Raw genomic sequence first — 15,000 nt, 5'->3', positions numbered from 1 at the left:
TGTCCCCCCCCCCTTTTTTTTTTTGAAAGTTGTCTGTGTCACCTACTGTTTGTTGACGATGCAGTAGCCTAAGGTTGTATGTGTGAATTGAATGTAATTTAGTTAGGCCTTCAGTGCCTCCCAGCATTCCCCACTGTGTTGTAAAAGCTACTTTGAGGAAGATTGGGTAGATAGTGAGTGATTCTACCCGGGGCAACATCAAATAGATTTTCCAGGTTACTGTAGAGATTAGACTTGAAGCCCTCAGTGATATCAGATGACTATTTTTAATGATCAGGTAGCAGGGCTGTAGATAGATGACAGAGTGGTAGAAAGATTACAATTTGTTTGATATTTATTGTTTTCAAAGTGTTTTGTACATTACATAAATGATGTCTGACTTAGATTAACTTGCTCTTTTATTAATGCAATTTCAGCAAATTATGGTGTAAATATATTAGATCTTTTGTATATTTCCTCATATGTTTCATATTTCACTTAGCAATAGTGTTTTGATATTGAGCTTTCTGTTTTTAGGAGATTTCTTTTTTTCTTTTTTAAGACAGCACTTAGATTAAAATTGAATTTTTAAAATATATCTTTAAAGGTGTGTATATATGTTGTTGTTATTCTACTTGAGTCAAATGTACCAAGCTTATTGAAATATCTGTTACACTAGACAAACTTTGTGGAGACGTTAACACCCCAGTACACGCCTGGGGCCCCATCCAGTGCGATGCAGACCCTTGAGGACAAGATGGCGGCCATGCAGATGCAGCAGGAGATGGAGAATCTTCGAGGTGAAATTCGGGACCTGAACGAAAAGTTGGAAACCCTGAGAGGTAAGAGGGCAATTTTGTGCTATTATTCTTCCTCTTCTTTCTTTTTCTTTTATTAACTTTTTTTTCCTTTCTTCTTTTATTTATTCTTATTCTTATTCTTCCTCATCTTTATTCTTCTTATTCTGATTCCATTGTTATATATAAATATTTTACTCTCTGATGTGGATTTTTAAAGAAAATGATATAATATGCTTGGGTTGTTTGTAGGGAAAGGCATTTAGGATAGCAAAAGTAATTGAAAACAGAAATGGAAATGTTCATGAGTTGATTAAGTAAATAAAAAGAAAGACAAGAAATAGTGTAGGGAAAGTGAGTCATAAGTTCCACATTAATATGCAAATTTAGATATTTCTCAAGATCTTAGATTTAATGTGTATCTGTCACTTATTTCAGGAAAGACTTAAGGGGCATGATTTCCTTTTTGGAAAAAAGGAAAGGAAAAAGAAAGAAAGAAAGAAAAAAAATATATGTGTGTGTGTGTGTATGTATATATATATATATATATATATATATATATATATATATATATATATATATATATATATATATATATATATATATATATATATATATATATATATATGTGTGTGTGTGTGTGTGTGTATGAATGTATGTATGCATGTATGTATGTATGTATGTATATTAAAAGAAATATTTAAATGAATAATTGTATCTTTCTAGATAAATACTATTTTTAGTATACCTTTATTGTTCATGCCCTAGAATGCCTTATGTCATACAGACATGCATTTACACCATCATTTACTAGATCATGAGCACCTTCATTCATTAATTCAAGTATTTTCTTTTTGGGTTTTGAACAGTTACTTGATATACAAACATTTATTTCAAATTGTTATTTAAAATCATTTGTGTGTGTGGGGGCGGGTGTACATAGATATGTCATTAATTACTCTTTAGAGTGATTACTTAACCACTTTTTTTTTACAGTGAAACGTGCTCAGGATAAGGAGAAGTTGAAGGAGAGTGAAAAGCTGAAACTCCAGTTAGAACAGCTGTTAGAATTCAAGTCCAAGATTATGGAATCTCAGGTTAGTCATTTTGTGAATATTTGTTTATAGTGTAACAAAATGTTGTGCATGAGTGGTAAGTAAAAAAAAAAATTATGAATTGTACATCCTCCTGTCCTCTCTTTTTCTTTTTTTTATCTGTCTCTGATTTTTCGTTTTTCCCGAAGTTCCTTTCTTTTCTTCCTCATTCTCTAAAATTCATATTGCTTTTTTTTCTCTATCTCTCCCCCACTTCAGGCCCAGTTGCAGCGCGAGATGCAGAAAGCCAAGCAGGATGCCAGGGAGGCAATAGAGTCCAAGGATAAGCACATGGAGGACACCCAGGAACTGACCGAGAACGTGGAGATGCTGACCCTAGACAAGGAGATGGCGGAGGAGAAGGCCGAGACGCTGCAGCTGGAGTTAGACCAAGCCAAGGAGAGAATAGAAGAGCTAACGTAAGTGCAGGCCCTCTTTTGATATTCTTATTATCATTATTATGACTATTATTATTATTATTATTGTTATTATTATTACTATTATTATTATTATTATTGTTATTACTATTATTATTATTGTTGTTGTTATTACTATTATTATTATTATCGTTATTATTATTATTACTGTTATTATTGTTATTATTACTATTATAACTTCATCACAATTATTATTACTGTCATCATGTTTTTCCTTTCTCCTAATCTCTGACAGACTGGACCTGGAAATCCTGAAGACAGAGATGAGTGGTGGTGGTGGTGCAACCCCAACCGATGGGGATTCGGAGGCCACAAGCTTCAAAGTCAGGCAGCTTGAACAGCAGAACAGTCGTCTGCGAGAAACACTGGTCAAGTAAGGGAGTACAAGTTTGTGGATATGTTCCATTTTTTTTTTTCTTTTCTTTTTTTCACTCCCTTTTCTTTCTTTCTTTCTGTCTCCTTTATCCAAGAAAACCAAAAATTCTTGCACATCAATCAATTCCTGGTTTAGGATTTCACGATTAACAGCATTTTTTCCATCAGTCCATCAGATGGAGTTTCTCCTTTTGTTAGTAAATATGAAATTAGGAGTAATATTTTTTTTAAAGCACAATGGAGTAGGATAATATTACTCAATGACATACAAACAACCAACCTTTATAGAATGGGATGGTTGCAATTTTGACAACAGGCACCCTGTTTATGGGTGTCTTTGATAAAGCTTATTTGTTTTACTTATTACAAGTTTCATATAGCCAAGAAAATCACTGAATCAGACACAGAGCTAAGGAGAGTGTTCAATAAAAATATGTATATATATATTTTCTCTTATCATCATGATGTTGGTTTGTTTATAAGGGCACAAGGCAGTGAGCAAGCCTTTTCTCTGGGAGTCATTGGAATCAGTAAATTCTTGCTCTTATGTGTTTGCCAAAGAAAAGTTGTTAAAACAAAAAAGTCATATATGATATTCCACATTAAGCTAGAATTAAGGGTTAAAAAAGCAAGAAATAATTATAGTTGAATCTGGACATGGAATTTACATTTTAACCCATATGTGAGACACCCGAAAAAATAAGCAATGCCCGACGATTTTGTAGCCACACGGAATCTTTTATTTTTGGCTTCAAAATATACCGGCGTGAATGGGTTAATGATTAAGTGATTTTAGTGATTGCATGTGTTAGATAAGAAAGGAACCACAGGGTAATTGATTAGTATATTTTAGATTTTCTTTACCACAACCTAAGCATTTACCAGTACTGAAAGTTCCCTCAAAAATTAAACAAAGTATGATTGGTATGATGCAATATTTGTATGATGGAGATTATCCTTTTTACTTTCCTAGAATGCGTGACTTGGCTGCACATGACAAGCATGAACTCCAGAAACTACAGAAGGACATGGAGACCAAAAAGACTGAGGTTACAGAACTCAACCGCAGTCGCGTTAAATTGACATCACAAGTTGCTGAGTTGGAACAAACAATATCTGATCTTCAGGAACAGGTTTGTTAATTTTAGTTAGTACTGTGTGTCATAAGAAGGCAAATGATAGTATTTATATAATACTTTTTTTTCTGCAGTAGATATTTAATGATATTGAATTCTTTTTCTTTTAAAACATGCCTCTTTAAGGAAAATCCTATACTCACTTCTGGTTACAGGTTGATGCAGCTCTGGGTGCAGAGGAGATGGTGGAGACGTTGACTGATCGCAACCTCAACCTGGAAGAGAAAGTGGCTGAGCTCCATGAGACAGTGGCAGACCTCGAAGCTATCAACGATATGAATGACCAGCTCCAGGAGAATGCCCGTGAGTTAGAGCTTGAGCTAAGAGAAGAGCTCGACATGGCCAATGGAAAGATCAGGGAGGTAAGTTGAAGGTGGAAGTTTGAGAATCACAAGGTACTGAACTAATAAATCAAGCTTTGATACTTCTGTTATTTTGAACTGCCTAGCCTCAGAGACTTTGGCATCCCCCCAGGTTATGAGGGAACGTGAGGCTTCCAATGAGATCATTGTGGACCAGGAGTCAACCATCAAGAAGTTCCGAGAGCTAGTCCAGAAGCAGCAAGAGCAGAACATTGAGCTGCGTCAGGCCCTTGAGAAGGAGACTAACAAGCCAATTGCAACTCCCTCAGAGATCATTGACTTTAAGGTAAATGAGATTAGGTGGTGAAGATTATCCATATCATATTTTAGATTCCTTGTAATTTTGTATTACTTCTGGATTCAGTGTATGGGAACTATACATAAGCTGGACAGTTAGGGAGGTATGTGAAATGTGATAGAAATATTTGCATTTATCTTTTTAAGACTGAAAACTGAAAGTTAATAGCATTATGTTAAGGTATTTGCTTTTGGCTCTTAAAATTCATGTTTAAGATGATCTTTCATGTAGATGAATATCAAGTTGTTAACTAACTTTACCAGTGAAATACCTGCATTCTACAACAGCATCTTTCTCCATCCACAGAAAATGTTCATTGAAACAAAGGCTCATAGCAAAGCCATTGACATGGAACTACGTCAGTTGGAGGTTGCTCAAGCCAACCAACATGTGGCATACCTTACTCAGTACATGCCTGATAACTTTATGACAAGAGGAGGCAAGTCTTTTCTTTTTATTTTTATTTTACATCTGAGAATCATCCTCTTTCTCCTCTTTCTCTCTGTAAATACTGCGCTGCTATGCATTATTTTTTTCTTTGTTCTTCATGATTCATAGTTTTGAGTGATTTCATTTTAATTTCATATGAATGTACTCCCTGACAGGTGACCATGATGCTGTGCTTGTGCTGCTGCTCGTGGCCAGGATGGTGTGGAAGGCTGAAATTGTCATTGGTGGCTTGAGGGACAAATATCCAGCTCCGGACACCATCGACAGGAACACAGTGCTCAAGTCTCATTCAGTTGAGCAATATGCCTTTGCCTCGCGCCTTCTGCAGCTTCTGTATGCACTTCAGGTACAGTTGTGTTCATAGTTGATAGTAGCAGGATTTTGCAGGATACAGGATAAAACAGCAGTCTAGAAATGTGTTGTAATGATTATTTTTATTTTATTGATTTTTTTTTGTATTATAACAGATCTTTGTGCTGTGAAAAGTTAATATTTGACAATATTGATGTACTTGTTCTTTTTTTTTACAGGATTACATTTAGAATAGAATTAACATTATGAAATATATATGTACAGAATTTTATCTCACAGTATTAAACGGATTGGTTACTGTTAGCAAAGGTAATGACAAAGTAACACTTGTTTTTGTTTTGGATAATTTTCTTTTAATGTTATTAACTAAACCTCCACAGGCTCTGCTGCACCAATATGAACAAGTGCTCAATACATGCAACGTAGAAGTGTTCCTTAAGCTAGGAACCTTGTATGGTGAGATGGCTTCCCACGAGCGTAACATTGACTTCTACGTAGACCTTCTCAGGAAAGACCAGGTAGGATGAAAAGACCTGACTGAAGCTGTATTGATTTGGCAAGGGTGTGGGAAATGTTCCTCATGAAAAGGGACTTTCCTGTGTAGATCTCATCCGATCACTGGGAAAATTTGATTTTTTTCTTATCACTCTGTGAAAACATGATAAACTGTGTTGGGAATACTTATTCTTCCTTCTTTACCTTTGCAGAATAGTAACGAAAATAAGGGAATTTAGTGTTATGCAGATAAAATGTTCATCCTTTTTAATGTGGAATGAAAGAATCTCCCTCAGTCAACTCCCTAAAGGAATAAAAGGAATTACGCAAGTGCAATACATTTACTCTAATTCTAAGAGTGTACACCATTGTTAACTTTTCTCTCTCACTCCAATATCACAGCTAGATGAAAATACACCAATGGATGCCTTGGAGAAGACTGTTGGTTACTTCTCGACAGTGTATCCTGCTCATCTTGCTGCTGAGAAGATCAACCAGTCTCTCTACCTGACTGATGTGGCAAGAGTACTGTCCTCAGGAACTGATGCTGCTAGTACATACAGCTCAGCTATCCTCACTATGCTGCATGTAAGTAGGGCTTTTATGCATTATTATGTAATCCTTTTTACATTTACAAGATGCAGAGAGGTGTTGGCTAGATTTACATGTATTCCAGTTTGGCAAAAAATTTATGAGAATTAACAGTGACATGTAAGGAAAAGTAAATTATGTGAACAAAGTTTAGAAGATAAAGCAGTGTTTAGAACTGAAAAACAGATGCATGTAGCAGCAACCTGAGAGGCTAAGCCACACTCAGTATGATATAGAAGTGTGCTTTGTAACTTTCCAAATTTTGTTAACAGCCTCAGCATGAATCATCTGATGTTGCCTTAGTGTGCCGTGACATTGTGAATGCCAGTAAGGATATCCAGGGAGCTGTTAAGAGGATACGCCGAAGGATGCCACAGGATGGATCTGTAGGACCCCTGAGCTATCCCCAGGATGTACAAGAGGCTCTCACCAGTGCAATTGCCAACATGAATAACTCAACACGGGCCTTAAGGCATGTGAGCAAAGCTTGTCAGCAGCAGACGTCACTCCTAGCAGGTAATTGTTTGGATTTTGATGATGTCATTCTCAAAACTTTATTATTTGGTTTTTATGTAGTTGTTTTATCTCTCTCCTCTCTTCATTGTTGGAATATTTTGTCTATTTTGTGTCATAGCCAACTATCCCTATGCCAGATGATTCTGTGATATCATGAATAGTTGAGCCTGCTCTAAGTTGTGCATTCTAAATAGTAGTGGTCATGGCTACGGTTGTTGAGGAAAAACAACCTTGCAAAATTAGGCTTAAAGCCACTTTTTAGCAATATTACATTCATTAATGCTGCAGCCAAGAGCAGAATAACCATGGTAGTTTTATGTTTTGTGTGTTTCCCCTGTCTCATGGTTATGCATGGTGCTATAGGGGCTCCCATCATGAGTAGGTTAATATACATTGCCATTTAAGTTTTCCACTCCTGTTGGCTGTTACATAATCTAGCTACAGTATGATAGTAATAAGAAATGAACAGTGATATTAAGATTTCTAAATTAACTTCCAGATAATGAGAATGGCATCTTGGGTGAAAAGCTGAAGGAATTCATCCATCAAGCCACAGACCTCATTTATGGCAGAGAAGACCTAGGACCAGAGTCTCTCAGGCTCTCCCTGAGTCGCACCCAGAATGACATAAATCGCGTTGCTAACACCCTTGAGAAGGGAGAGTATGACTTTGATGGGTCTGTCGAGGAGAGGGTAAGTTGACCGTTTCATGTATGTAATTATTTAAAAAAAAAATGTAAAAGAAATAATGCTTATTATAGATTTGATTGTGCTTTGTATACAATGTGTATTTATGCACAAGTGCAGCCTTAACTCTGTCATTTTTCACCGAAATTGGAGCAGACTGTGCAGCCAGTGGTACTGAGAGCCCAAGCATTGAAGGATGAGATGAAAGACACAGAACACATCAAATACAAGTTAGAAAACAAGGAGCAAGACCTGAAGGACCTGAAGCTCACCCTGAAGCAGAAGAATGAGGAGCTGAGCGAGATGACTGTCCGAAGAGATTTGGCTGAGAAGAAGTTGTCAACAGCCACCAGAGATTCTGACCTCACTATTGAGAAGCTGCAGAGGAAGTTAGACGACACCTTGATGATGCTACGGCGCAAAGAAAAGGTATAAGGAAAGGGACTTATTTATTGTTTTGTGTCCTCTGTAAAGAAATAGTGGGAATGGAGGGGTATTTTATCAATATATATATATTTTTTTCAATTTATTCACAAGAACCTTGTATCTACCCTCCCAATGATAGTATCTACATGAAAGACACTCTTGCAGGAATATGATGAAACAATGGACCATCTCCAAAGTGACATTGAGAGTTTGGAGACTGAGAAAGGTGAACTTCGTGAGAAACTCAAAGCTCTCAACAAAAAGACTTTGTATGAGGCTTTGTCCAAATCTTCTCCTTTGACTGGTTTGTATTTCCTGCACATTGTTTTTTTGTTTTGTTTTGTGTAGAATTGTGTGTTAGGATTGTTTTTGTTGGATGCTGAGAGGGACAGATAGCCTTAACTAAATCCAATACAATTCACTCCATAAGGATGTGATCATTCTTTAATATCATATTCACCTAGGGTGGAAATACAATGCGATTATGAATTCCTTGAAGTTCATTATCATCTTTTTTCATTTCTTTTCTTTTTGTCTCTTAATTTTGCTGTTTATGTTTCAGGAGGCGTTTCTCCTTCCTCTCCTACAACTCCCTCCGCAGCAGGGGGAGCTCCGACAGTGGGTGGTGGAGTTGTGCGCGACTCGCCCATGCTCCTTCAGCAGATCAATGACCTCCGCACAGCCCTGAACCATGCAACTGCAGCTGCCCACTACAACACAGCCCATCGCATGCATCGCCAACTTGCTGCTCTGAAACCAATTAAGGTAGAGAATTATTTGGATGAAGCGTTAGCTTTTAGTTATAACTGATTTATTGATAATGGTGTATTTTTTCTGTTGATGTGAAATTATTACTGTTATTACTATTATCATTCTATCATTTTTTATATTAGTAGTATTATTGTTACAAATATTGTTATTAATAGTTTTATTGTTAATAATTTTATTATTTTATGATTATTAATAATAGTATTATTATTTTACATGATTATTAATTATGCTATTTTTTATATTGTTACTATTAATGTTATTGTTATTGATGGTATTATTATGTTATCATTATCATTGTTATTTTTATTATTATTATTATTATTATTATTATTATTATTATTATTAATGTCTTTTTTTAAGTAAATATTTTACATATTAATGGTCACTTTCAAATTATAGCAAATACTCTTCTTCATTGCTTTACTTTGCTGCTCATCCTCATGTTTCTTGCAGGCCCTTTCACTTGAAGCATCTTTGATATTGTATTGAAATACAACACTATCCTGTCTTTTTTTTCTGATATTTTGCCTTTTTCATTGATTCATCCATTTTCAAACTTTCTTTATTATTGCTTTATTACCTGCAAAAATTATGTAATCCAAAAATGGTAGTTATGAAGTACCTTGTAAGGCTGCACAGTGCTTAATGATTTCGGTCATTGTTTGCCATGTATCCTCATTCCTGATGGCTTCATTTCCAAAATATTGATAAGATAATTGTTTTCAGCCAATTTTGGAGGGCTGTATTTCTGCCTGAGGATACATGCACATAACTTTTTTTTTTTTTTTTTTGCATTTGGTGCCACTTAAAGATGAAGTTGGAGTTTAGTAAAGCATCAAGCGACCGTTGGCACCAGGTTCTCCAGCCAATAACTTAACTTTCACCTGTGTGTTGACATCTGGGTGCAGTTAGTTCAAGTGCAACCCAGTAGAGTAATGCTAAATTGGAAGGCACATTAACTTTAAATAGTTATTCCGTGCTTTTTATGTCAGTGCTCTATCATCTGTATCCCAATGATATAATTGATGATGTAATGATTCTCCTCAGATCCATCACCTTGGATCTGGTGAGGAGAAGAGAGACAAGACCAAAGAAGAGGCATTTGAAGGGGAGAAGAAATCTATCGACCACATCAATCAGCTGACCCGTCAAGCGTCACACATCCAGAAGGTCCGTTGAAGTTTCAAGTCTCAGTACATCTAAGCTGACCTATTGTAGTGTATTCTGTATCTCATTTACCATGAAACTTGACTTTTGCCCCTTTCTGTGATAGGGACACAGTTTGATAAGGAATTTTGATGATGTCATTGTGTTTGAGAACATAATTGTTTGGGAAAGAAAATCCTTCAATGAATATTATTGACAAATAGCACTTTATAGTTTGCATTTTCCTCTTTTAGGCATTGTTAAGTATTATTTTTTGCAATTTCATTTAAAGAATTGTGTGTGTATTTATTTATCATTTAATGTATATCATTTCAGGAGGTGCACAACATGATCACAGGTGTAGAAGTGGTGGACTTAAGCAAGCGTCGGGCAGGCACTCTGCCATGCACAGACCTGGCCTCCCCTGCTCACCATCTTATTAATTATAACAACAGGATCAATAATTTACGTTCACAAATAACATTACTTCAGGTAAGAGGAAGACTGGTTATTTCAGTTACCACTATTTTTCTATGGAATCATAAAAAAAAATAATAATAATTCTCGATCACATCAAGCTAATTATTATTGTTAATGCAGGATGAGATCACAAAGGCAGTGGCTACCATGAAGCCAGGAGGAAGTGTGGAGACAGCTCTTTCTACTTTCCCCTCACCACAGCTAACCAAAGTGAGTTTATTTACACTGTATATATAAAGAAATAGGTAAATAAACAAAAATGAATATATATATACAATATATATATGTGGGGGGGGGGGGGATGTATAAATATGTCCCATCAGGACTGTTAACCCTGAAGTAAGTAGGAAATTCAAGGATTATCAGTCAGGCCTCAGCTCCTCCTCCTCCACAGGCAATGGGCGAACAGGACCTGGTGTGTGTGGGTCGCTTGAAGGTACCCGCTTCCACCTCAACCGAGACCTCCAAGGAACCCGTTCCTGTTATCCTCCAGCCAAACCACCTCAAGAAGCTCCATCTGCAGCTGTTAAAGTAGTGTGGGGTTTGGGTTTCATTTCCAAATATCTTACCTTGTAGAGCTGCTGTAATGCCTGCTTCCATCAAGTCTTTGGGTCTGACATGTTGACCAGTGATATAAGGGGAAAAGATGTGATAAGAGAATGTAAATACAGTGTATAATTTAATATTTTTGCTTACATTTTAGAAGACAGAAGCATGGGTATGGGAAGAATGTGACGTGTAGCTTTCTGTTTGGTGGGGAGTGTTGTTAAGGAATTAATGCTTAACATGAAATGATATTCAAAGAAGGATCATCTGCCTGGCTTTCAGAACTTTGATTATTAAAGTTTAGATTTTTTTTGTCAGGGAAACTAAGCAAAAATACTTGAACAGCATTTTGATTTTTTTTTTCTGTGATGATTTGAAATTGTAAATAAAGTTCATTTTACAAACAAATTGTGTTTTATACAATAGTAAGGCAGATTTGTTGTAGTGTATTTATGCATTTTATATTTATGAACTATGCTTTTATTTATGTGTATGAAAAAAAAGAAGAAATATTTCAGTGTTGTAATATAGAGAAACTGTGTAAACTGTGTGCATATTTATTTTTAAATGTTCCATGTTTCTTTGCCTTAAGAATTCACATTGCATTATGTAAAATGTATGAAACATTATGTAAAGTAAAATAGAACCAAATAAGTGAGTTGTGACTACAGTTTTCACATATTATGTCATTGATTTGCTTCTGAGATCAGCTTTACAACACTGTTAAACATAAAAGTTCCAAGGTAAAGTGTGTGCCAAGACAATGTTATAGGAAGCCTTACAGTTTGAGAGCAAGTGCAGCTTGGATATTCTAATTTTGAAGGTAGTACTATGGCAGCTTGTTTACACGTACATTGTCTTTATTTATTATGTATTATCAACTATTTAGGGGCACCAGTAGATATTTCATAAAAAGATACTGGACGATTAGGGTGATCTGCTTCTAGCTTGATGTGCAAAATTGTTTACTTGTTTGAAGCAACTGTCATATTCATTAGAAAAGTTGCAGCTTCTAAATCATTTTTACATTCACTGCGGTGTACCATGATGAAAAAGAATTATGTGCAGATGTTCAAAATGTGGAATTGAACACCAGTGTAAATTGCATAATAACTATGCAGTAGAGTGTCAGCTTTAAACAGTCAGATAGCCTCAAAAGTTTATTGTTTGCTTTTGCAGCAGTCTTTGTTGAATAGTTCATTGTTTGCAGCCTTAATTTATATTGAATCTCTTTGAGAACTTAATGGTAGGATTGTCAGGTGCCCAAAACAAAATAGCATTAGTGTAAATGAATGCTGCAAAGCGAAGTACATTTGCAGACTTCCTCAATTTTGGTACTGTGTGAACTTTATGCTGAGAGCAGTGAAGGAGAGATCAAGCACATACCCACATCTGGTTGGTTCTATATCATGTATAGAAATGCAAGTTCATGGTGGTGGGTATGCACAAAGCTTTAATTCTTTAGCTTATAAGCTAAAAAACTTGTTTTCCCCTTTTTTTCCCACAGTATTAACAGGCTTTTAAATATTTTAATATAAAGTTGTATGCATTTTACTGCTTTTTCTTTTTCTGATGATTAAAGTTTCCTTTTCAAAGTTTGTAATACAGTTGAACAACTGTGGCCAGATCTGCACAAACTTTCTTTCAAAAGCAGTATGTTTCTTTAATGTACCAGGTGGATTTTCTGATATTTTCATAAACTAATGTACTTGATGTTTTTAGGAAACCAAAGGTGTCACATTTTCCTTGTTCTTTGAACCACAGCAGATATATTGAAAATTATGTTAATCTCTCCCATGTGCTAGTATGTATAAGCCAGGCAAAGCATTATTAACTTTACAGTAAAAAAAATCACACGCAAAAAGTTTTTTTCTCAACCTAATAAAATCATTCCGATATGGAGTATCAAAAGTGTTATTAAACCACAGGGCCTGGCAAAATGACTATTATGCTGCAGGTGTAAGAGCTATTACTCTTATAATAAACTCTTACAGTGTGTATGGGGATGTGCATTTACATGTAAGTGTTTGTGGGAGTGGGAGTGGGAGTGGGAGTGGAGTGGAGTGGGCATTTTACTTATTTTTACAATGTGAGATTATGTAATGTAATATTGAAGCCCCAAAACAGAAGAGATTCCATGTCATCAGTAAGTAATATGTGCCCTTAGCCCTTGGCTACTGATGTATCAAGAAATAGTCTTGGTAATGTTCCTGTTGATGCATGAATTTGTTCTCCCAAAATCACTGATATAGAGAATTCAGTGAAAGTGTTCATAGTGTTTTTTCTCCTTTTCTCAATTGTCTGGTTTTATGACCATGGAGGGGGAAGGTGAATGAAACAATAATATCAAAGTATTAAATATTATACTGCCGTAATTCTGATCTTCAAGATGTCTCTTTATCTTGGAGTGTGCTCAGGTCTGAAGAACCACCTGCTAAGTACTCTTCATCTTGTTTTGTAAATTTATCTGCTAAGTCAGGCGGCACATTAACGGTTGACAGGTCATCCACTCCAATCTCCTCTTCAGTTCTGCATAAAAAGGATAACACAAAAGCATCAAAAAAAACCCATGAAATGACTTCTTAAAAATACCCCAAAACACCAAGACTTTTAGAGCCATGGCTTTGGACTCTTAGCTGCAATCTAGCTAGTTACTAAACCACCATTTCCTATAGCTCTTTGAGACTACGTGAGGCTACCTATTGATTTTAGTTAACATATCTGAAAGCCTTTATGAATAACATTTTTTAGGTATCTGTGGCTACATGTAAGAAATGATGTAAGAAATGTGTTTCCAATCAAATCTTGATTGAAAACATACATGACAAATACTAATTATATACCTATGCATATCAGCATACAATATCATTTTCTAAAAACAAACAAAACAATGGAAAATAAGTAGAACTATTGGCTAAAGCAGGATATGGTTGCATATATGCACCTCATTAAACTTTAACTATTTAATATCAAGAGTAAATGAATCTGAATCTCAAATGAATAAAAAAAAAAAAAAGTCCACATAAACTAGACATTGTAAACTGATAGGAACTTTTGACCAAAGAAAATATCAGTTTTATCCAATACTTAGAAAGAAACAAATTTACAATACCAACGAAGCATCTCCATCCACCCACCTGAGAAGGAGGTTTACGACATCTTCATTGAGCATGATGCAATGGCGGTCCTCTTCCCATTTGTGGTGTTCTCGGAGAATCAGGTAAGCATTCTGACTTCTCAGCAGCTCTCTCCCCTCACGCGTCACACACATCTGTACATGAATAAGAATGAACTTGACTTTTTTTTCTTTTTTCCCTTTCAATATGAAACAAGCAAAGAGACCAGGAGCAAGAGAAGATTTAAAGATTAAAGATTTAGTTTCATTTCCATTTATTACAATGGATATTCTTTGCTGTGACATACTTTTTTATTTTGCCTTCTAAATCTCCCCCTGTGTGCAAGGAATGGCCGGGGTTACCATCAACTGGTAGTGCGCACGATCGAACGCAGGTCAGCAAGATTGCAAGCCCAGCACGTTACCACTGGATTACACAGCACAAATTTACGGGTCATCCAAATGGCTATTCTTTGCTCCTTTACCGCAACATCCAAATATACCCTCTATCTGCTAATAACTTCAAATAACAAACAACCTTACATACCTACAGACGGAAGGGGGAAATAAGATAAAGGAATGCCTTACCTGCATCAGTGCCTCCAGAACTAATTTCCGTATTTCTGGCACCGGTTCCCTTATTTTATCATCAGGTAGGAATTGAAGATCTACGGGCAGCGAGTCATTTTCCTCTTCGGTAAAAGTGTCTGGTCCAGCGAGAGGAAGGAGTAAGCGTGGCACTAAATCCACCTCTTCGCCCATAAGCCATGGGTGCTGCTCTGAAATGCAATGGTTAGGAGTCATTTTCCTAGTGTGTGGTGTTTTATTCAGTGTACTTTGTATAAAAGATATTGCCTCATATAACCTATTATTGCAGAAGTCATCTATGAGAATAAACATAAAAATTGCTAATCCATGACAATGGTCTGAAATTGTAATGACAAGCTTAAAACTGTAAAATCAGATGTAAAATTGTGAGAAAAAATT

At 35.8% G+C, this 15,000-nt stretch overlaps 2 protein-coding genes across 22 annotated transcripts in view; one reads left to right on the top strand and one right to left on the bottom strand.

Annotated features, from left to right (window-relative positions):
- The window catches only part of DCTN1-p150 (dynactin subunit 1), a 55,012-nt gene extending 42,250 nt beyond the window's left edge, over positions 1-12,762 (top strand). For all 19 annotated transcript variants that reach the window (XM_027380610.2, XM_070124708.1, XM_070124707.1 and 16 more), the window contains 20 exons: positions 659-821; positions 1,773-1,873; positions 2,090-2,289; positions 2,543-2,680; positions 3,656-3,815; positions 3,974-4,180; positions 4,293-4,466; positions 4,785-4,917; positions 5,084-5,274; positions 5,621-5,758; positions 6,138-6,323; positions 6,599-6,842; positions 7,342-7,535; positions 7,686-7,958; positions 8,121-8,259; positions 8,518-8,720; positions 9,774-9,896; positions 10,209-10,364; positions 10,473-10,562; positions 10,747-12,762. In XM_027380610.2, coding sequence (XP_027236411.1) covers positions 659-821; positions 1,773-1,873; positions 2,090-2,289; positions 2,543-2,680; positions 3,656-3,815; positions 3,974-4,180; positions 4,293-4,466; positions 4,785-4,917; positions 5,084-5,274; positions 5,621-5,758; positions 6,138-6,323; positions 6,599-6,842; positions 7,342-7,535; positions 7,686-7,958; positions 8,121-8,259; positions 8,518-8,720; positions 9,774-9,896; positions 10,209-10,364; positions 10,473-10,562; positions 10,747-10,887 — 3,354 coding nt within the window. In that variant the 3' untranslated portion in view covers positions 10,888-12,762. The remainder of the gene's footprint in view (positions 1-658; positions 822-1,772; positions 1,874-2,089; positions 2,290-2,542; positions 2,681-3,655; positions 3,816-3,973; positions 4,181-4,292; positions 4,467-4,784; positions 4,918-5,083; positions 5,275-5,620; positions 5,759-6,137; positions 6,324-6,598; positions 6,843-7,341; positions 7,536-7,685; positions 7,959-8,120; positions 8,260-8,517; positions 8,721-9,773; positions 9,897-10,208; positions 10,365-10,472; positions 10,563-10,746) is intronic.
- A 482-nt stretch (positions 12,763-13,244) lies between these two features.
- The window catches only part of LOC113827720 (protein HGH1 homolog), a 7,181-nt gene continuing 5,425 nt past the window's right edge, over positions 13,245-15,000 (bottom strand). For all 3 annotated transcript variants that reach the window (XM_027380603.2, XM_027380604.2, XM_027380606.2), the window contains exons 6-8: positions 14,602-14,792; positions 14,036-14,169; positions 13,245-13,427 (exon numbers count right to left, since the gene is read on the bottom strand). In XM_027380603.2, the coding sequence (XP_027236404.1) occupies positions 13,283-13,427; positions 14,036-14,169; positions 14,602-14,792 (470 nt within the window). In that variant the 3' untranslated portion in view covers positions 13,245-13,282. The remainder of the gene's footprint in view (positions 13,428-14,035; positions 14,170-14,601; positions 14,793-15,000) is intronic.

The sequence above is a fragment of the Penaeus vannamei genome, chromosome 8 (genome assembly GCF_042767895.1).
Source record: "Penaeus vannamei isolate JL-2024 chromosome 8, ASM4276789v1, whole genome shotgun sequence".
Lineage (NCBI taxonomy): Eukaryota > Metazoa > Arthropoda > Malacostraca > Decapoda > Penaeidae > Penaeus > Penaeus vannamei.
Note: the sequence above shows the minus strand (reverse complement) of the source record. Positions and strands in the feature narration are given on the sequence as shown.